Here is a 23,651-nt window from a genome sequence, read left to right as displayed (position 1 = left end):
GATGATATCCCATATGTAAACATGATAGTTACAAATTGATGATATAAATATAAAAAAGAAAGGAGATGCTACATTTTGAATTTCTTAAAGACCTTCAATTATCAAATTTACCATTTTTCATTTTGATAATTACATAAAATGATCCCATTAAATCATTATTTTCCTTTTTTAGCCAAAATATAACTTGTTTTGCGGTCAATATTACACGTTCCATAATCTCATTTAAGAGAGCCATCATCATTAATATTTTTATTTGCTGAGTTTCCGATCAAAGTAACCTATTTTTTCTTTAAAAAAATCTCAAGCTAAACTTATGTTAAAAATATTTATCAAAATAGTAACATTAAGTTTCATTTTCTTATTATTTTCTTATTTTAAAATCATAAGTAATAATTGTGGATTTAAAAACACAATTACCAAAGGTGGTTTTTAAAACCACCGTTGGTAACTATTTCAAACTAAAACCACAAACTTTTTAAACTCGAAAAAGAAAAAGGAAAAAAAAGTCACACATGAATGATTACATGGTTATAGGAGTAGATTGATAAATATTTTGGGAAGGAATCTATTTTTATTTTTATTTTTTCTTAAAAAGCACTATTTTGGTTTAAACTCTTTATTCATGTCTTAAATTATATGCTTTATCATAGAAGAAAATTAAAATTTGTTATGTGACATTTGGTCACATATAGAAAGTCATTTCGTGACTCATACAATAATTACACATTAAATTTAAAAATTGTTGAATTGTTTTAATAATATGCATCCCAATCTAATCTAAACAAATCAGAAGGTGACATGAAGATTATTCCTTCCACCCCCAACAATTGAGAGAGGTTTTTAGGTAAGTTACCTAGATACTCTCGCAAATGGTTTTAATATATTATTATTATTTATTTATTTCTTCATTTGTTTAGCATAAAAAGGGCTTGGAAGTTGGAACGGTTCGAAAACTAGACTTCTTCTTCCCAAAATCCTTTCTACGTCAACCATGGCTGCCAATTTCTGGACGTCGTCTCACTAGTAAGTTTTAAACTCAGCTAATCTGCAAACCCCACCTTCAATTTTTTTGTTTATACTTTGAATTCGAATGTTTTTGTTTTTCTGTGTATTTACCACCATGTGTTTTGCTGATGCAGCAAACAACTTCTCGACCAAGAAGAGGTGGATGTGGTGCAACCTCTTGACAAAGAGAAGGGCATAACTCTTGAGGATTTCAAGCTCATTAAGATGAACATGGCCAATTGTATTCCCCTCTCATAATTATTGTTACGATTCTCTTCTGTCAGTCTTCATTTATGTATCTGGGTTTGAGTTTCTTCCGTGAAATTTGCTTGTTTTCTAAGAAATTTTTCAGGATCTTATGATAAATCCTCACTTGGATGTTTGCTATTTTCCTATAATTTCCATCTTTGATTTGAAATTTCTTATCATGTAAATTGATGTTTGTATTATATTCTGTCTCTTACCTTTTGCTTGGGTTTTGAAATCTGATGATTCTGTATGGGTTTCTCTTATCTGGGTATTTTATATTTGCAGATAATTGCTGTTTTTGATAGTGGATTTTCTTAACCTGTATTTTTTTTGTGTGGGTGTCATGTTGTGTTTCTTATCTAGGTTTGAGTTCCTTTCAAAATTTCAATAAAGTTTATTTTTGAGATCTTATATGAGTTTCTCTAATGTGGGCATTTTCTTTTTGTTGATAGTTTCTACTTTTAATGATGAATTTTCTTAGCTCGTTGTGTTTGTTACGAGGGTTTGAGTTTCTTTCCATATATTTACTTGGTTTTTGTGATTTTAGGATTTTGATAGACTCATCTGGATATCTTCTATTTATCAATAGTTTTTGCTTTTGATATTGAAGATTCTTAGCCTAGTGTATTTGTATCTCGGTCCAAGTTCCTTTCCCTGAATTTACTAAGTTTGCAAATTTGAGGTGTTTTATATGAAGTCTTCTAAGCATTTTTTATTATTTTCTATCATCAATGTTGTGATGGACTCTGCAGAGTATTCTTAGGCTGTAAAGAATTTTTTTAATTGGTCTGTGTTTCTTATTTGGGATCTTAGTAGCTATCCATGGATGTTACTTGGTTTATGAAAATTTAGGATTTTATATGTATTTCTTTGATCTAGGTATCTGTTATTTGTTGAGAGCTTCTATAATTGATTTTGAATTATTCGGTGGAATTTTCTTAGGTTCTAAAGAATTTCTATTATCATACAGCATTTCTTGTTTAGGTTTTAGTTTCTCTCCTTGGATTTTACTTGGTTTTTTGAAAATTTTAGGATTTTTTATGTGGTTCTTTTATCTGGGAGTTGTTATTTATTGATAGCCAATTTCATTGTTTTTCCTTTTTTTCTTTTTGGAATTTCCTTAGCCTATGAATAATATATTGTTAGCTTACTGCATTTCTTATCAAGATTTCTGTTCCTTTCCTATTTTACTTGGTTTCTAAAATTTCTGAAGTTTTTATGAAATTCTATTGTTCATCAATGATCTCAATGATTTAACTGATGGGTTTGTTTGAGTTTTTTTGGGCTGTATATGATGTCTTACCAGTGTGCTGTGTTTCTAACTTTGTTTCAGCTAATTGTATGGAAAACAGCTTACTTGTGTAATTTTGAAGGACTTAGTTTCTCCCGTTTGGTTTGTTAATCCCAATATCCAAGTGCCTTAATGCCATTGTTAGTCAATGAATATCAGAAAAGATTATATGCTGGGCATGGCCCTGCAAGTTGGGGGAACATCTATGGTGCCTATTTAGCTCATCTAGAACATACCATTTGTAAATTGGTTATAAATCTTTCCATGGTTGCCTGGAAATTTTACTATAAGTAAATGTAAAAAATTCTTCAACCCCACACAGAAATTTGAATTAAATAAGAAGTCTGATTTACAATCTACAATTGCTTAGATATTCTAATCGAAATCAACAGTTTGGATCAACCTTGATTTGCTTTTGCTGCTCATGCACCTATACAGGCAACTCCCATACATAACATGCATATGCAGATATGCACGCGCACACACACACACTCTTATTTCAATTGAAAGTGTTTTACCAAATGGACCTTATATGCTATTTCATTTTAATAAAATACATAGAAAAATAAATTCATGGTGAATTACAATCTTAGTTTCTTTCAGAAATAGAGGATCAGTTTATAAAATGAACTTTAAAATAAAGAGTCAAATTAAAATTCTCCCCCACCCCAACTTTGTCTAATTTGGTAAAATATAGTCAAGTTATTTTAGCATGAATGAAATGAATAATATTCCAACATTTGCTGTGCTACAAACTTGAAATATTAAACTCAAATGTTTGCAGCCATAGAGTCTGAGTATTATTAGAGCATTGGTAAATACTTAGTTTAATTTTATCATTATTGTGGTGCTTCAGTGGAATCTGCACACTGGATTACATTTAATGTGCCGTTGCATTTGCCCAATGTGATTCAAGGGAACCACATTTTTGTAATATAGATTTTTAACAAAACTTTATCATAAAATAAGATGCATAAAGGAGGAATAGCTATCTTTAAAATTTGTTCAAATGCAAATTGTTTGGTGCAAATGTATTACACGTATATATCTTGAACTTCCACAGAAAATTTTCTTTGAAATCAGGTTTCTCATCAGAAGATTATAGGAAAAAATGTACCAATACATTTGCAAGTAATATACATGCACACATGCAGACATTCACACACAAAAAATGTGTATATATCTAGTCACATGCATAACAATCTGCCTTCTTATATTTCTGTTTTTGATGTTTTAGTTGCTAACGTTCTTATTTGCATGCCTATACCCATACCTAGTAACTATCATGCATTGGAACTTTCAAAGAGAAAAATGATGGATTTTAAAATGTTTATATTGAAAGAGTGTGCTTCTTCTTCTTAGAAATTATCATATGAAGTATTTGCCTCTTACATTCTCATGCAATTAGTTGTGTTGGCTTGATGAGACGAGTAATTATCATGTATTGGAACTTTCAAGGAGAAAAAAGTATGGATTTTCAAAGGTTTATATTGGAAGAGTGTGCAGAAATTATTGTACGAAGTATCTGCCTCTTACATTCCTTTGCAATTAGTTGTGTTGTCTTGATGAAACAAATATTTCTGCTTCTTCCTTCATTGTCATCATATTTCTGCTTCGATATGCTCTTGAGATTCTCACTGAAAATGTTTGCTGAAAAGCAGGCATACATGCATGAACAATGCTAATACTTTATTTTGCGTATATTCATCATTGTACATTTATTTGTATTTTTATTCTTTTCTCCAGATATTGGGAGATTGGGTCAAAATGTTAAAGTGAGGCAAAGGTTTGTTTTATTTTCTTGTTGTTTTATACCATTTCCAACATCTTACATTTAGAACTCGATATACGAATTCTTTTTGGTATTTTTGGTAAGATTGATTGCTTTTCTTATAAAGTTGAAATTAATCTTTGTTCATATGCATGAAATTGTACTAGTGCTGCTACTAGACTACCAAAGAATTAGGATGGTTGTCAGTTTCTGAAGGTCAGATTGGTTTTTCTCCTGAATTGCTATTAATTTTCGTTCATATGCATTAATTTGTACAATCTTTGCCCCTAGAAGGAAATAATTAGGATGGTTAATTCCTTTTTTTGTGTTGTGTATTGGTCAACTCTTGAGCAACCATTATTATGAGTTATAACTTAGCTTGCATATGTTTGAGTATGTGATCTCTTGCATGGTATATTTGATCTTAAAATAGATTTTTTAGAGTCTAGTTAGTGGTTGTCATTTGGAGAGCCTATTCTCTCAAGTACAATTTTTTTAGAAAGAAGGCTCAAGTGATTTCTTTTGCAAAGTTGGTACTAAAAATTGAAGTTTCGGCAAATTCCAGAGAATTTTGGGCTGATTTTTTTATTTTGTGGCAATTTTCTTACCATCTTTTGATATCATGGAAATTCTATTGTTGGCTTTCCCTCGATATTAGTGACTTTCTTGGGCCCTTCACAGATGTTTTTCACATTAAAAATGAGGGAAGGGGGGCTTGAAACTTAGCCTCCCATGGTACAAGTTAGGGGCTTTTACAACTAAGCCACTTTTCATTTGTATATTATTTGTGCACATAAAATGTGTACGCCTTTTTTTTATCTCTTTTAAAACTTACTAATAAAATGAAACATTAAAAATAAACTTTTGATAAATAAATAAACTTTAATTAACCAATTTTCAAATTCCATTAAACTGCCTGATAATCTTTTTAATAATTCTTTTTGTTATCTTTTGAATAGTAATTAAATACAAGGGAAACATAAACTTGTAAATAAAATAATAGACATTTTTAAATAAAAAATGATCATGCGTATACTATCATTTTTTTTTATATTCTTTAATACATCCAACTTACATAGATCATTATTTTAGTATTAAATATGTTTTCAAGTATTATACATATATCATTTTGTTACATAAAACAACTTAATAATTGTATTATTAGTTATTTTTATTATTTCTCAAAGTTTTTTTAACATTTTTATAAGTTTTAATCATTTTTTTTCCAGAATTTCCATTCAATATTTTAGATATTTTCATGAAATCCAATCACAGATATACTTTCAGTTTCTGATGTTATCATCCTTTCTCGGTAATCAGATTTGGAGGATTATGAAGAATACACCTATGATTTTTGGCAATTGGCAAAAGGTTTTGCATTAACTGTCAAATAAGCCTTTCATGTGGCATGATGGTGAATTGCCATCATTCTGACATTTGTGTGATAGCGTTTTCCTAATCTTGTTTTTAAGAAGACACTTCGGTTTCACTTTTTCTTCAAATGAGACTCTCTACTTGAGACCTTTTTATTTTTGGTGGGGGGGTGTGGGGGGGTGTTGGTTGTTAATGCCCCTCTCTCCAATCTCTTCTTGTTTTTGACTCTGCTTCACTCAGCTGTCAATCTAGGACAGCTTACCACCCACGTTGACCAACCTCCTCTAACAACACTAACTATAAACATCAAAAAGTAAAGCAGGAGTGAGAAATTCAAAGAGGCAGAATGTGGGGTTGGGAGGTGGATGGCAAGTGGGGGAAAGGGAAAAATAAGAGGAAAAGTAGAGGCATGGGGGGTGAGAGTTGATGATGGAAGTTGGAAAGTAAAGAGTTAAAAGATATAATGGAAGTGGCAGTGCTTCAGACCTGCAGTGGTAAAATTGAATTGAATCCATCCAAAAATGGAAGATAGAGATGACGGTGAGGAGGTGGAATAGTTTTCATGTTGGCCTGCTTTGTTAAAAGTTGAAAAGGTTTGGCTGGGTTTTTAGAGGGCTCCTCTTCCCCATGTGCTCTTCCTTTTCTCTATTTTCTCTTTTTCTTCCCACTGCTTTCAGTTTGACTTATGATCTCCTTCTTTGGTCAGAGCTGCTCTGTTTTCCACCACATTGACCAACCTCCTCCAACCCACATTGATCTCCTAATCTTTTTCATAAGGAGGGAATAGGCTAGTAAAGCTAAAATGCTTCCTAATCTTTGCATGTTAGTGACAAGCTCTCTTTCACAGTATATGGTGAATGGTTCTATCTTGAGGTGGGTAAGGGACCATCCCTTTGTGTCCACCACATATAGGCATCAACTTTTATGGGCATCTACCACAGGTAGTGTCCACTTAGGGCTAAGTATTTAAGTTTCCTCCTTTTCTAAGCATAGGAAAGAGAACCAGGAGGTCAAGGGTGTAGAAGACGTGTATAAATGCTTATGGCACCCTGTGAATAATTCTGCAAAGCTTGGGCCTGCTAACAGCATGGATTCTGGAGGTGCATCCAAGTATCATTAGGAGACATATTTCATATTTTTTGTGAGTCTATATGTCAGTGGAAAACTAGGCATCTATGGTTGTTACTAGTTTTTTTTAGATGCCATTCCTTAAAATCTTCTTTAAACTATAAGGGTTACATTTTATGGTCACTTTTCAAAGTCTATTTAAATTAGATACTAAGAAGTTATTGGCTTGAGGATTTCTCTGTCAAGTTGTATTTGTTTTTGGTGAATGCTTCTGAGGTCAATAAAATGCCTATAATAAAAATTTGCCCTTCGCACTGTTCAATTAATCGATCAAGGATTTTAATCAAAATAATGAAATTTATTATTTTATTTATTATTATCAAGAAAAGCCTTTGTTGTATACCCTTTGCCTATGATCACCGTTGATATCAACAAAACAGCAGTTAATGCAATCTCTAATAATTTCAGGGTTGTAGCTACTGCCATTACATATATGAGACGTGTTTACACCAGGTAATGCTTTTCTTATCGTGGAATTTTTTTTTTTTTTTTGTATTAGATGATCCTCCATGGGTGTTCTATAATTTAATTGAACTATTTTTTCTTTTGTGATCTGTGAGACCTATACTAAAATGGTAACGCAGATTACTCTACTGGCATTGGATAACCGTGTAATACCTTATTCATGATAACCAAAATCTACCTAATATATTTATTGATGAAGTAGTTTTGTATAATTATTTTTTTCTGTGTTGGGGTTCAGGTGATTGGAGACTGCGTCCTGTCATGTTCAGGCAAATATTCCCAGAAGATCTCGAATGGGATTGTGAAGTTTTTCTAATAACTTTTTTTTGCAGGGAATATTCATTCATTTTACAAGTTATTGACCATACTCTACCTATAGCACTCCAGAATTGTTTTGCTTATTTTGCTGCTCATTTGGAATTCCTATATATTTGGTGATTGATATTGTGATTCTAGAACCACTTTTAGTAATATTAGGTTCAAAGATTAAGAAATTATAAGACTCTTGGTTAATTTTTCCTTTTCCTTTTCTTAGACACAAGATTTCAATATATAGTGCAAGAAATTCATTAAAAAATTTGTTTCTTTGCTTGGGAAGCTTTTTGGGGTAAGGTGCTAACTTTGGATCAACTTAAAAAGAGGGGTCGGTGTTTAGCTAACAGATGCTTTCTTTGCTGTGAGGAAGAAGAGTCTATTGATCATATTCTTATTCAGTGCTCCAAGGCAAGAGTGTTATGGGAATTATTGTTTGCTCTTTTTGGTGTTACTTGGGTCCTGCCTTATTCGGTTAGAGATATCCTTAGCGGGTGGAGTGGCTTTAATTTGGGCAAGAAGCGCAGAAAGGCGTGGAAGGCAGCCCCTTTGTGTATCTTTTGGGTGGTGTGGAAGGAAAGAAATAGGATTGCTTTTGATAATGAGGAGCTATCAATGAATAGGTTGAAAAATTCTTTTGTTTGTAATCTTTGGGTATGGACTAAATCAGTTGTAAATGATGGTCCTCTCTCTTTACTTAGTTTTTTTTATTAGCTAGGTGCTAGGTGAGGGCTGGTATTGTATTTTTGCTTCTTTTCGTGCCCTTGGGCGCCTCTTGTATACTCCATGTATATTTTTGGGCCTGCTTCAAGGGGCTCCTTTCTATTATATGTTTATTGTGTGTTTGCCAATCAAAAAAAAATTCATTAAAAAATTTGAGGTAAAAATTACTTCCTTTTGTTTGCATATGCAATAAGCACATGTATGTTTATCTCAAGTTCTATGGAGGTGAAAATAATTTTATGGAGGGGAAAATAACTATGAGCATGTAAACCCGTGCTTTGTGGTTTAGGAAACCCACTTCAAACCTGCAATCAGAGCTGGTATGAAACCTCTCAATAATTTAGGTGAAACCTTCTGGGAACTTTGAAAAATCAATATGAAAATGCCTTGGTAACATTTATGGAATTTTACAGAAATGCTAGGGATAGGAGGACTAGGTTTCCCATAGATCTCTCCCTTCATAATTTTTCTTAATCATTTTTTCAATAGTGAATCATTGAATCTTAAGCATTTCTGAAAACTTTCAGTCAATCCCCAAAGCTCACATTTTGGTTTGTCAAACAAGTTTTTTTTAGCTTCTATTTTCATTAAGTTCACATTTCAAATCATATAAATCCTCCATATTGTTTATTGAAATACAAATTTTCCTAGAAGTTTAAGTTTGTAAGATTTGGGTTCAAATGTATATTATGCTCTTTCACACCCCTCCTCAAATGTGGTCCGTACCTGCATGTGGAGCGATACACAGACTTGGCAAACAATCATAATTAGCCTTTTTTAGGCTTAATAAATTTAGAAAATAAATATGTGGTCAGGCATGAACACATGACCTCCCACCAAATGAGGTTCTGATACCATGTTGGATTACCAATTTTCCTAAAAGCTTAAGCTTGTGGTATTTAGGTTCATAATGTATATTATGCTCTTTAAATTCTGCTTTCCCAACTTTTGTTCCCTTGTCATATCTTGCATTGCTTTTCATTCTTGTTAGCACTTCCATCACTGCTTAGTTACCTTGATTACACTGTTTTTCTTATGTTTGACATTCTTAATCAAAGATTACATAGGTCTGACACCGTTATAGTATCTATCTTGATTAGCAACTGACACATTCTCAGATTAAAATAGTGAAATATCTAAGGTCTCCATATGGTTATACATTTAGTTCCTAATTGTTCATCCAACTTCAGATCTTTTTTAAAGTTTCTGAGATCAATACCCTAAAAAGTCATTCATCTATAGTTATGGAGTCTGACAAACCCTTTGGAAGTGCTAAATACTAGCATCTCTTCCCAATTTTCTGAATTTCTCAAATTCTTCTGTCCTAAAAATTATACCAGATGGTCCTGATCTCGGCCCGTTAATCACGGAACTCAGCTAATATTCCTTGTGAGAATTAATTGACAGTAATACTTTCTGTTGTAGTGAATACAATGGCATTTATTGTCAGAGGCAAATTTTGAATCAGATCCATTAAGCCTTTTCAGGTGCAAAAACTGTGCCTTATCCATTATTGCAAACCTATCTAATTTATTTCCTCAATTTTCCTTCCACCTTTAATTTGATTTAAATATATTTATTTTAATGTCTTCCAGTTTTCATCAACAATCACTGCAAGTTGATGGTAGCAGATTTTTAAATTGTTTTGGATTTTCATTTTCATTTTCATTTTCATTTTTGGGATTTAGATCATAATGTGTCTTAAAACCCAAATCGTTCATCTGCGTGACAGTGGGTCAGCTTTAAAGTAGAATGAGTCATCCATGAAGTCTACTGTCCCATTCCGTTGTCTAAATTCATAATATAAAATGCTATACTGTAACAGAGCTCATATAAATTCATAATATGGGTTATCTATGAATTGGCTTGCAACTTTGAGAAAATTGAACGTGTAGGCAACATGCTTAGTACACAATATATTGAAAAATGTCTCCCTTTTTTAATTTTTTTTGTGTTTTGCTTTCATATTTATGTGGACTTTGCACTTTAAGCACTTCTATTCAGAAACTTGAAATTTTGCATGTATTTTTCTTTAAATATCAGTTCATATGTTAAGATTTTTTTTGGTCAAACACTTGAAGTTTCTGTCAAGATAGCATTTTAAGCACTTCTTCTCACAAATTAATTCAGGCAGACTGTAAACCCCGGACTGGATCTCTTGCTAAGCTTAATTTTTATTTGTGCTTTCAGAAAAGCTATGACAGAATATGATCCACGTCTTGTGGCTCCAACTAGCTTGTACTTGGCTGCAAAAGCAGAAGAAAGCACTGTGCAGGCTAGACTTCTTGTATTTTACGTCAGAAAATTAAGTAATCACTTGTTACTCAGCATGATGTTGAACTGCGGTTTTAGTTCTCCAGTCTTGTGGTTGACATTTTATTTAACGTAAGAACTGAGTGCCTGACACTTTTGCTTTGCAGATCCAGATGAAAAGTATAGGTATGAGATCAAGGACATACTTGAAATGGAAATGAAGATCTTAGAAGCTCTCAACTATTATTTAGTTGTATTCCATCCTTACCGTGCATTGTCTCAGTAAGTACATTTCATGTTTATCATCTATTTTACTGTATATGTATGTTTATCTTGCATTCCATCCTTAATGTGCATTGTCTCAGCAACCTCTATTGCTTTCGAATTTCAAAATAAATAAATAAATAGAACTTTTTCACATATGTAATAAGTTGTGTTTGGTCCACATAGTATGACTAGCCTAATGTTTTTTTTTTTTTTTGATCGGTAAAAGAGATTCTATTAAAGAAAGAAAGAGACACCAAGAAGGCGGCTCAAGAATTACAAACCTATACACCCTCCTTCTAGAAAATGCTTAAAAAAAAAACACAAGGCCCCAAAATACAACCCTAATTAGAGCCCATCCAATCTATGAAATTAGCTATAGTTAGAGGGCAATCAACTATGAATAATTTTGTTTCAGCCCAAAGAGAAAGAATAAAAGAGTATTTCAATCTTTGAATTGACAATATATCATCCTTGAAAGCCAAGCAATTCCTCGCCTTCCAAACCGTCCAAAAAATGTGCAGAGGAGCCGCTCTCCATACCTTCTTACGCTTTTTGCCCACAAAAGAACCATGCCAGCTTAGAAGTGTTTCTTTAACAGAAGAAGACAACACCCAAGAAACCCCAAAAACAGTAAAGAGAAGATCCCATAAAACCTTTGTTCTTGAACAGTGAAGAAGGAGATGGTCTATGGTCTCCTCATTCTCAAGACACAGAAAACATCTATCTGCCAAAGCCCATCCTCTTTTCTGCACCTTGTCCAAAGTTAGTGCTTTGCCCCACGTAGCCTCCCATGCAAAAAAGCTCATTTTGGGCTGCACATTCTCATTCCAAATAAGGCTTGAAGGAAACCGAGCCGAACCCCCCGCTTCAAGGGCCAAGTATAGAGATTTAACCGAGAATTTACCACTCTTAGTTTCATTCCAAGATACCCTGTCCTCCACCTCCTCAATAATTCTATGACGATGTAACCGCTCCATGAAACTTGACGCTTCCTCTACCTCCCAATCATTGAAAGCTCTTACAAAGCATGGATTCCAACCCCCCCTTCCCCCCTCCGCCAAGGAATCCCAAACATCTACCACACTTTCTTCCTTCTCAACAGTCAGAGCAAATAGAGACGGGAAGGACGAACACAAAGGAGAATCCCCACACCACTTATCCCTCCAAAACCTCACCCTCCTTCCATTACCAACAATGAAAGTCAACCTATTGCTCACTAATTCCCAATCCATCCTTATCCCTTTCCACAACCTTAAGCCATGAGCCTCTCTCACTTCCCGAGTGGACCAACCCCCTCTCTCTTCTCCATATTTCCCTCTAATCACTTGATTCCATAGAGCTTCTCTCTCATTAGCAAACCGCCAATTCCATTTAGCAAGAAGGGCCTTGTTGAGAATATATAGGTTTTTTACCCCTAAGCCCCTTTCTTCTTACTCAAGCACACCACCTCCCATCTCACTAAATGAGGCTTTCGCTCCAAATTACCCCCACCCCAAAGGAAGTCCCTTTGAATCTTTTCTAGTCTCCGTCTAACTACACTTGGTAGGCACAACAAAGACATAAGATAGATTGGTAAGTTCGATAACGTGCTTCGAATTAAGGTCATCCTCCCTCCTTTGGATAAGTATTGCCTCTTCCACATTCCTAGCCTCTTACGAAAGCGATCTTCCACTCCATCCAAACTGATGTTGATTTGAAAGAAGCCCCCAAGGGCATCCTCAAATATGTGGACGGCAAACTACCCACTTTGCACCCAAACTCCCAAGCAAGGTGATCCATATTCTCTACCCTTCCTACAGGAATGAGTTCACTTTTTTCCAAATTTATTCTCAATCCCGAAGCGGCCTCGAACCACATAAGCAACCAACTAAGATAAGTCAAATGGTCTTGAGACGGCTTACAAAACACCAAAGTATCATCGGCGAACAACAAATGGGATATAAGGACCCCTTCTTCACTTCTTCCCTTGACTCTACACCCCGATAAATAGCCTCCCTCTACAGCCCTTTTGAGAAAAGCGCTAAAAACCTCCATTGCTATAACAAAGAGATAGGGGGAGAGGGGATCACCCTGCCTCAATCCCTTTGAACTTTGGAAGAAGCCTGTAGGGGTTCCGTTGAACAACACAGAAAAACTTGCAGTCGAAATGCACCATTTAATCCACCTGATCCATTTCTCCCCAAAACCCATTTTCTGCATAACTGTGAGAATAAAAGTCCAATCCACATTGTCATAGGCCTTCTCTATGTCCAACTTGCACAAGATGGCACTCTCATTATTTTTCAGAGTCAAATCAATGGCTTCATTGGCTATCAGTACTGCATCTAGTATTTGTCTTCCTTCCACAAACGCCCCTTGGGCCTTGGAAATCACCTTTCCAACCGCCTTTTTAGCCTATTGGCTAAAACCTTGGCCAACCACTTATACAAGCTACCCACCAAGCTTATAGGCCTAAAGTCCCCCAGATCTTCAGCTCCCACTTTTTTTGGAATTAAGACCAAAAAAGTTGCATTTAGGCTTTTAACAAATTTTCCATTTTCAAAGAATTCCTTGAAAAAACACAACACATCCGCCTTCACAAAATCCCAAGCAAATTGCCAGAAAGCCATAGAGAGTCCATCTGGCCCTGGAGCTTTATCCCCATTGCAACTCAACAATGCATTGAACACCTCCTCTTCCGTGAACGGGCTCTCCAACGTACTAGCATCCATCTGATCCAGAGTCTCTAACTGCAGCCCGGATATAGAAGGACGCCAGTCCCCCGAACTGGACAGCAGTAACTTAAAAGCATTGAGGATCCCTTCCCTAATTCCATTCTCCTCTGTGCACCAAACTCCATTAATCTTGATTCTGTCCACATTATTCCTCCTCCTGTGGGCATTAGCCATCTTGTGGAAATAACCCGTATTTCTGTCCCCCTCTTTCAGCCACACTTCCCTAGATTTTTGCCTCCAACTGATTTCTTCAATTAAAACCCATTTTTTATAATCTTCCCTCGCTTCTTTCCTAGCTTCCAGCTCTTCCAAATTCAGTCTTCTAATTTTCTCCTTTGCATCCCACAACTGCACCTGCTCCAACGCCGCATTTTTTCTAAGCTCAATCCTGCCAAATGAGTCTCTATTCCACTCCTTCAGCTTAGCCTTCAGAACTTTTATTTTTTCAGCCAAAATGAAACTTGCTGATCCATTGATTCTGACACCCTCCCACCAAGACTTCATAAGCTCTTTCACACCTTCCACTTTCAACCACATGTTTTCAAATCTAAAAGGGGAGGGACCTCTTCTTGCACCCCCTACATCCAACAGAATCGGGAAGTGATCGGAGACTGGTCTTGGAAGGACACACTGCCTCACGTCACCAAAGTGGATGTCCCAACCCTCATTAATCAAGAACCTATCCAGCCTTGAGAAGGTCTGATTATTCACCCCTCCGTTCCAAGTAAAAGGGCCCCCGACTAAGGGCATATCCTTTAACTCTAGGTCTTCTATGATTTCTAAAAACCTTCTCATATTCGAATTCAGGCTCCCCCTTCTGTTGCGTTCTTCAGGACTTAGGATGGCATTAAAGTCCCCTGCCACACACCATGGCCCATTCCAGAGCCCCTTAATAGCCCCCAACGCCTCCCAAAAACTCTCCCTTTCTCTCCTCAATATCGGGCCATATACCCCTGTAAACATCCACATGAAGCCGTCCTCACTGTTTTTAAAGATGCAGGAAATGGAAAACAATCCTTTTTGAATATCAACCAAGTCCAATACTCTATTGTCCCAAAACACCACTATACCACCAGCTGCCCCTCTTGAGTCCACTGCCCCCCAATCAAGATATCTTCCCACCCCTAGGCTGCGAATAATACCCTCAGACATGTCTTGGATCTTAGTTTCCTGGAGACAAACCAGATCCACCTTATGCTTCCTTATCAGAGCTTTTATAACCTTCCTCTTGTCACAATTGTTGGCCCCTCTTACATTCCAAGTGAGCATACGGAATTTCATTTAGACCTGCACGTGTTTACCCCTTCCTCTCCTCCTCCTCCAATATAGTTCACTGTCCATTCCAATTTCCTCAATTCTCTTTCAAATTTTGACGACTTCAATTTTTTCCTTTTTCTACCATCCAAATGTCCTCTCTGAATCTTCCTTTCTTTCATTCTTTTCAGTAATAACAGAATTTCCCTTTCGAATCCCTCCGTCGGCATTCCAATATAACGGCTAAACTTAGCCAAACTACTAGACTTTTTCGCATAATGGGTTGTGATGGACTTGTTAGGAAAAGATGAACAATGCGATTTTGAATTCACCTAATTTAAGTGCTAGCTCATCTGAAGTATTATAACCCCTCAGATAGCAAGCTTTGAAATGCCATAATGGTAGTTTATGGGAGGCATTGTGTTGGGTTCCCACTGCATACTCTTTTGACCTTGTGTAAGCCTGAAGCTTTAATTCTGGATTTCTCTGTTACCTTTTTCTTGTTCCTCTTTCCAGTTTTTATTTCCTCCTTTTGACTTTTGTGGATCTAAGAGCTGTATGATGGTTCCTTGCGAAAGTTAAACTCTTATCTTGTTTTATCATTTGACGTTTATTAGTGGTTTAGCAGACTTGATTGAAAGTAAGTTGCTTTGTGTTTAAACATCTTAATTCTGTTTGCATATCTCTAATTGATTTAAACCCTAATGGGTATCACTAATGCATTTCAATCTACATTGCTTCAGATTTATGTTCACTTTCTAAAATTACCTTGTTACATTTGATAGATACTTGGATCTCCCATAAATTCATTGATGATTTACAAATTTGTAACTTCAGAACGTTTCACTACAACAACCGAACTTCCACAATAAAACATGTTTTGACATTATTGCTTTGTTTTGTAGTTGAAAATTTTCTTAATTTTCTATATTTAAAAAAAATAAATGGGGAATAGACTAATAATGAGGTTCAAACCCAAGGCCTACATCTTTAAAAACAAGGTTATCATAGCATATTAAGATACCAATTGACTTGAAAGCTAAAAGCTGTTAGGTAATGGACATTAATGTATGCCAAGCTAACTAGAGAAAATACCAGGGTTTAGTGTCCTATGATATGGTGCTTTGGATGAATTCAATATTTGGAAAAATAGCCACATATGAAACGTACAGCCCACTGCATGTCGCATATATGTAATCTTCTAAGTTCTGCATAGCTAGCACTACCTGAGATGCGAGAGCCTTGAAAAGCATTGTTAATGGGAACTAATAAAATTGCCATGCTTCTCAAACTAGCCAAAATTGTTGCCTTGTGTATGCAAGTTTGGGTTCAAGAACCAAGTGCTGATGTGTCTGCTGGATGGATATATCCAACCTAAAGCTTAGAAGTCAGGACATGCCCATGAAGTTCCTGAATTCCTAGTACTTACACTGATATGCAGCAAATACCTCATTTATCTAGGAGGGAAAGCAGCAATAACTCCTAATATGAGAAATTAAAAACAAAATTTACTTGGTAAAGAAAAAAAAAAATCAGAATGTACAACAGAAAAAGGAAATTACCCGATCCTATAATTCGACCTGAGCTGTGTTGCTGATTGATCTCGCCAAAATGTGTATGTAGTCTGGTGGTTCCCCAAGTGTAGAGGTGTGGTTGTAGTTTTAAAAACCCAGTGAGTTGGGTGTTGAACCTCAAGTGAGCTAGGAATGCAGGTGAAATGGAGAGATTCAAGAATAAAAGAAAAGGCGGTGGAGAACTCTTTCTTGAATTCTTGCTTTGGGCAAGAAAGTTGTTGTGGGAAAAACAAGAATTGGTTAAAAAGAATCTTAACTAATTTATAACTAACATTTGAGGAAGGGTGATTCCCTAGGGTCCCTTCCTTACCATGGAATGATCCTTATTACTAATATACCATCTAAAAGTGTTCACTCATCAATTGAATCCCCTTTACATAATCTCAAGTTTTCCTATGGAGTTAGTGATTTGAAAATTGTTGTCCTGGGCTTACATAGAGTTGTTCCAAGTCAAGATGACTTTCCAAAGTGCTTGGAATACCCTATGGGGATCCTAGGCTTCAATCTCTAATTAGGTATAAAAGTTTAGTGTTTTCTTGATCCTTGATATTGCAACTATTTGTCCAATTGTTGTATTTAGGGCTTAATTAAGGTCGGCTCAAGTTAAAACGGCTTTACCATTAAGTGCTTGGGATACCCTATTGAGACCTATAATCTCCAATTGTCAAAAATAAAGATACATTGTTTTATTTATTGAATAAATGGAATTCTCTTGATAGGGTACTTTGAATTAAAAACAATTATTAATGAAAGGATACATTCCAATGGAAGAATGGGAAGCCCTAGGGCTCCCTTTCCTCAACCCTAAATAACTGCTCAAAATTCATTAAAAGTAAATTAAATGGAAAGACTAGATTGAAGAACAATAAAATAAATATCAAGAACTTGAAATGAATTTGAAAATGCATGAATTGAAATTTAATAGAAACAATCTAAATACATCGTGAATGAAAATCAAATCTAGATAATTGTCAAAAGCGAATAAAAGAAAGTGATTTGAAAAACCTAAAAACCAATGGACAGTTCAAAGACAGCTTTTTCAAAATCCAAATTCCCCAAGTTTGTTGTTTGATGCAGTAGACAAATCCCCCTCCAAGGGATCCTGCCCCTTTCAATGATTGCTCATTCCCCTTTTATATCCTTCCTAAGCAAGCCCTAAGTTCTCTCATGTGAGAGTATCTCTCCTCTACGTGAAACATGCCAAAGGATGATTTATAATTTGTAATCTATTGGGCTTAGCCCATTTCTGTGGGTTTAAACATTAAAAAAGGTCGCTTATGGGTTGCAATCACGTGCTTCTTAAAAGAAGGGGGCGGCACCACTAGGGAGTGGTGCCCTTATGGAGCTCTTGGTGGCACTCTCTTAATCTGGAACATCACTTGTGTTTCTTCAATTTATTCTCAAGCAACAACCTCCAAAAACTTTGAAAATTGGTCAAATTTAAGTTTGGAAAGTGAGGAATCCAATAAAATTTGTTTCAGCTTCGTTGGACATGTTTAGCTCCTTCAACTGCTTCAAAACATTTTACTGGTCAGACAGGGTCAGCACCCGAGAACTTCTTGCAATTTTGGTCTTTTGGTTCAATCCACCTTTCATCCTTGCATCCAAGATGTCCTAAGAGGATTTCAAGGTCATCATTATTTATGAAAGGTGCCTATAAACATCAAAAACTCAAAGAAAACATGAGAAAACCGGGCATACACAAGATGATATACAATTGCTTAGTTGAGGGGTGCTTTTAATGGTGAAATCAAGCTAAAGATGTGATCATCGCCCCTATTTTTATACAAAATATGACATTAATCACTGATACAGGTATGACTGGAATTTTGAAGGATTCTGGTGGCCTAAGTGCTGCTATTTTTGGTTCAATAGAGATTCCCCTATCTGTTGATATGAATGCGAAACTTAGTTGCCTATTCTCCTGGCTGCTGCTGGAAGAAAAAGAAAGAACCATACATATTAAAGAACATAAAAGATCTACCCACAATTCCCAACATTTTGTTTCTTTTTCATTTTAATTGTTACTCCTATTCGGGAATCAGAATGAGCATAATCCAATTCATTGGCATTCCTTTCCATTCTTGATTTTGCTTTTTGGTTGGTGTGTGTGTGTGTGTGTGTGTTTTCTTTTTTACCCCTTCCTTTTAGATAAGCTTGAATCCATTGTTAGGGCAGTATTCTTATGCTGCATATGGATATATCTATATATATGATGTTTAAAGAAATTTATCCTCTGGAATCCATGTTAATTTTTGGTCTAGGCCTATCAAAATTACATAAATTTTTTACCGAGGCCTGAGGCATGTGCCACCCCTACCTCACATTTTTATGGACCAATGAAATTATAGTTGTCATGCTTTCTTGATTGTACTCGTCATGGAATTCAAGGTATGCTCAGGTTGTGGACTTTGCCTATGTGCCTTTTTTCCTAATAGATCAACTGCACCCTCCTGTCATATTCTCTCCCACTTCTTCAATATAGCCATTCCACTTGGGGTTCTTGAATACTGAAGTTCACCCAGAATGATCTACCTTAGGCTCCAAATCGCTAATTATGTTCTTCTTGGTAGCTTTTTAACCACCTCAAGTCAGGTTCTTTTTATGGTGCTAGACTATGTGCTCATTGAATGTTTTGTCCAACAGTAAGCTTCTCTTCTTTTCCTTTGCAGGTTGCTTCAGGATGCCAACCTGAATGATCTAACTCAGTTATCTTGGTAAGAATCTAGCTAAGTTTCTGCTTGGACGCATGTCAGCATGCTTTTTTGGGTTTATTTCCTTTTACTCATTATTCTTTCATTTTACAAGTAATTTTATATGGGTTGTATCGGTTCCTATAGCTGCTAGAGCCATTGTACCTGTGGCTTTTGCTTTAGCTAAAAGCTGGCACTAAACAGCTGAATGAAAGCTCAAACAATTTACACATTTTTACTGTTTCTTTCAAAAATTAAGAAAAAAAGTAAAGAAGAGAAAGAAAGAAGGAAATATTGGTTTGAAGATCATATGATGATTTATGGGTTACTTACACAGTATATGAGGCTGATCCAAGCTATTTGGGATTAAGGTTTTGTTGACTCGTCTTTGAGTATGTTGGTTTTGAGTACTAGTGTTGGATACTATTTTTTTTTTTTTTTTTTTTTTTTGATAGGTAAATTTTTGCCCCCACTGGGACTTGAACCTAAAACCACCCACAAACCCTTCCCATCCCTTTACCTCTTCATGGATTGTTGGTGGTTTCAGTGTCTTCAGTGCTGACACTTTTCTCCTATTATTGTCTTCTTGTTCATATAACAAGAAAGTGCTCACTCTACTATTTCATGAATCCTTTTTGTACTTTATCTATCTAAAGCCACCAATTTCCTATTGTTAGGCTTCAAATGCTTCCATGGAAATTGAAACTGGAAATGGTTTCACTGTAGGAAACAATTTCAGGAAAAATAAAAAAATTGTGAGAGTTCTACATTGGTTATTATATAGTTGGAGGCGATGGATTTTGCATTTGTTTGCCTCCCTTCATTATGCTAAAATAATTACACTTCACTAAGACAATGAAGAAATGTTGGCATACTTAAAATAGAACATCTAGGCTATGTTTGGTTCCCGGAAAATTGGAGGAAAAGTAGAAGGAAAGTAAAAATGAAGGAAAATAAAAAATAAATTTAAAATTAATAATTTATTTTTGTATGTTCCATCAAACTCATTTCATATATTTTCCTTAATTATATAAAAATCATATAATTTAAAAATTCATAAATTTATACTTAATTTTAATTATATTTTATTTATTTATTTATTTATTTCTTGTACTTTCCTTGGTGTAACCAAACATGAGAAAACTATTTTCTTCAGCATTTTTTTTCTTTCCTTGGTACTTTCCAAGAACCAAACATCTAATGAAATAAGGTTCTATCACAGCATTCCAAGCACTCTTAAACAGAAGTTTCTGCCCCTCAATAACATCCATGAGTAACGAACACAGTTTAAAGAAAACAATTTTCTCTGTGATATTTTGGGGATTATTTACTTGTTAAGAAAAATATTTGGAAGGCAGTTTTTGTGTGCTTTTCAGCTTCCTGCCCGCCAAGCTTTCTTTGTATGTGAGGTTGTGCATGTACTACAAGATCTAATGTTGGAATTTTGGATCATAAAGGGGAATTGTCAATGACACCTACAAAATGGATCTTATTCTCATTTATCCTCCACATCTGATTGCCTTAGCTTGCATATACATTGCAAGTGTACACAAAGATAAAGAAACCACTGCTTGGTTTGAAGAGCTTCGAGTTGACATGAATGTGGTAAGTTTTTTTGAGTTAAAATGTTACCTTGCCATAACATCTTTGTGTCTCGTCATCTATGTTACATGGACTTGGGTACAAGTATTGGGTGTTGATGTGCATTAAAGTATCAGATTTGTTTAATTCTCAGATCTTAGGACAGGGCCCACAACTAAATAATCTAATCTCTCCTCTGATTCTATCCCTAGGCCAAATTCAAGTGTATGACTAAGAATATCTGATATGAGTCTAAGGTTACTTTGCAATCAAATAAGAATGTTTTTCTTTTTCTACAGGCATAGGAACACACCCTGCACCTTGTCATTCATGTTTGATACAGTTAATTCACTTGATTTGAAGTGTTCATGCAACATAGCTCCTCATTATGAATGAATATCAAAACCCTAAGGCTATTCTTGGCTCTCGAAAAGTACCGAGGAAAGAAAAAAATGATAAGAAAAATGATTTTTTGGTGCTTGGTTTTACTATGGAAAATATGAAAATAATAATAATAATAATAATAATAATAATTAGTTAGAAACTCATGCATTTTTAAAATAAGTGAAATGACTTTGAAGTAATATATAAAAATAATATATTGACTTTAAATTTATTTTTTTATTTACCTTTTTTTTTTCTTTATACTTCTCTCTATTTTCTTTCCCTTGTAATTTTCCTCAAATTTTCTGGGAACTAAACATAACCCAAGTGATTATTTGCCAAACTAAAACAGAAAAGTCCACTCATGCCAGAGAATTGTTACTTATATTTGGTTGCCATGCCAGGACACTCTTGTTTGAGACCATCTACTCTTCTCCAGCCCCTGTCCCCATATGAATACACGACAATGTTCACTACAAGCTTTGCCACATTAGTCTGTCTCATTATTGCTTAACACTACCAAATTTCCTAAAACTTAAGCTTTTAGAATTTGAACTCACAATGTCTATCATTCTCTAATAGATAGTATTATAAATTATTCTTATGGAAAGTCCTTTCCTATTATTAGATTATTGCTTCGTATTTAGTTAAACATGAGCCTGACAGAATTGCTTGATAGTTCCATACCACATTCTGTAAGATTAACTTTTCTAAAGAATCCATCTATAATTTTTATCTTTTGAATCTAAATCTTCTAAGATCTTGACATTATTTCACCAGTAAGAATGCAAAATGTCAGATGATATTATAGGGTGCAGGTTACTAGAGCCAATGTGATAGTTAATAATTGCAATTGAGTTCCTCTAAGGCCATAAATATAGTTTTCATGCTTCTTCATTTATTGGAGTGATGATATTATGACCCTGTTTGTACTTTGACAGGTAAAAAATATCTCAATGGAGATACTAGATTTCTATGACAGCCACAGAACGATCACTGAAGACAGGATCGCTACCACTTTCAACAAGCTAGCTTTGAGATCATAAATGGTTTGGTGAGTCTGCCACTCATTTAATAAAAAAAGGTTCTACTCATTTGATTTCCCTGATAAAATACACTCACCTGTTATTCTCTAATGAAGTGGATGGTCTTGAACGAACAGGAACCAGGCCATGCACCCATGGTAGGACATTCCTGTAGGAGCTAAAATGGCGAAGAAGGCTCACACTAGGGGTAAAATTTTCTGAAGGTACCATGTTTGTTCAGCTGTAAGAGATGGATGGATACTGCAACAACCATGGCAGGGGTATTGAGTGTATCAGAGAAGTAATTTGATGCAGCATTCTGGAAAATAAGTTGAGTTTCCTGACTGAAAAATCTTAGGGACCAATTTTCAGGTGAGTTGTTTGGAAATGATTGAGATAAATTGCTGACGTTATCTACTACAAACTGTATCAAAACCTGGAAAAGTGATGAGACTTGCAATTGAGTGCACTTTGATTCAAGAGGTGGATCATTCCATTTGAGTTTGAAAAAGGGGGGCTTTCATTGAGAAGCAATTTTGATTGCTCCCTACTTTCATGGCAAGTTTTACTAATACTATTCAGACCCAAGCAGGGTGGGGCAGTTGTGTTTCGACAGGAGGTAGGATGGAGGATTCGAACCTGCTTTGCTTACCTGATTCTTAAGTAGTTAATCAATTGGGCACTTCGATCTTTTGATAGGAATGTTTATTATTTTTAGGATATAGCTTTAATTAAATTCATTTTAATAAGTATAAATACAAATATCTATAGAAAAGCAAGATAATAAAATAAATCAATTTTAATCATTTTATTTTTAGATCACATTTAATTTGTTGTTAAGAATAAAAAAATTATAAATCAAGATATTATTTATTTTATATTATTAAATATATTTAAATTAAATACATCATAATTTTAATATTAAATATATTTTTAAGTCGAATATATTATTATTAAATATCATAATATTATTTTCGAATAATGTTTAATGTAATTTAATTATGAATATATATTTATAAAATTTATATTTTTTATTAACGCATCCAATGTTATTATTACTTGAAAAATTTATATATTTCTTATTTATGCATATCGATATTATCGTTGAATATGATAAATATTATATATATATATATATATATCAATTTTTCAACAAAACAATTTTCAAAATATCTATTATTATCTCTTTGAATTTTTTTGAACATTTTTATGAGTTGATGAATTTTTCTCCATTAATATTTTGTATCAAAATATGGATATATCTATAAAATCAAATTACTTATATATCCGTCACAATCAATATTTTCATCCTTACTTGTAGGTTTGGAATTTTTTTTAATTTAGAAAAACTTTATATATATTTTTTGCATAAGATTAAAATGCAATTTACTTATTATAAAATATAATATAACAATTTATTAAAAAAAAAAAAGTATTGTTGTAAATAATAATTATTTTAATACAATTTTAAAATTAGAAAAAAAAAAAAAAAAAAGGTTAAATTCCTTTTAATGATTGGAGTAGAATCTTTTTAACTATTGATGGATGGGCTGATTGGATTAATCAACTCAAGTTCAATCATTAGGCA

General features: G+C 34.5%; 1 protein-coding gene across 1 annotated transcript; it reads left to right on the top strand.

Moving 5' to 3' along the window:
• The first annotated feature begins 917 nt into the window (after positions 1-917).
• LOC117917818 (cyclin-C1-2-like) lies at positions 918-22,745 on the top strand. The gene is made up of 10 exons (XM_034834230.1): positions 918-1,023; positions 1,140-1,246; positions 4,292-4,331; positions 7,227-7,271; positions 10,509-10,627; positions 10,739-10,853; positions 19,053-19,097; positions 20,531-20,678; positions 21,980-22,092; positions 22,201-22,745. The coding sequence occupies exons 1-9, from the start codon at positions 992-994 to the stop codon at positions 22,082-22,084; spliced, it is 756 nt and encodes a 251-aa protein (XP_034690121.1). The 5' UTR covers positions 918-991; the 3' UTR covers positions 22,085-22,092; positions 22,201-22,745.
• Positions 22,746-23,651: the final 906 nt, after the last annotated feature.

This window comes from Vitis riparia, chromosome 7, assembly GCF_004353265.1.
Source record: "Vitis riparia cultivar Riparia Gloire de Montpellier isolate 1030 chromosome 7, EGFV_Vit.rip_1.0, whole genome shotgun sequence".
Taxonomy (NCBI): Eukaryota; Viridiplantae; Streptophyta; class Magnoliopsida; order Vitales; family Vitaceae; genus Vitis; species Vitis riparia.
This window is presented reverse-complemented; position numbering and strand designations above follow the sequence as displayed.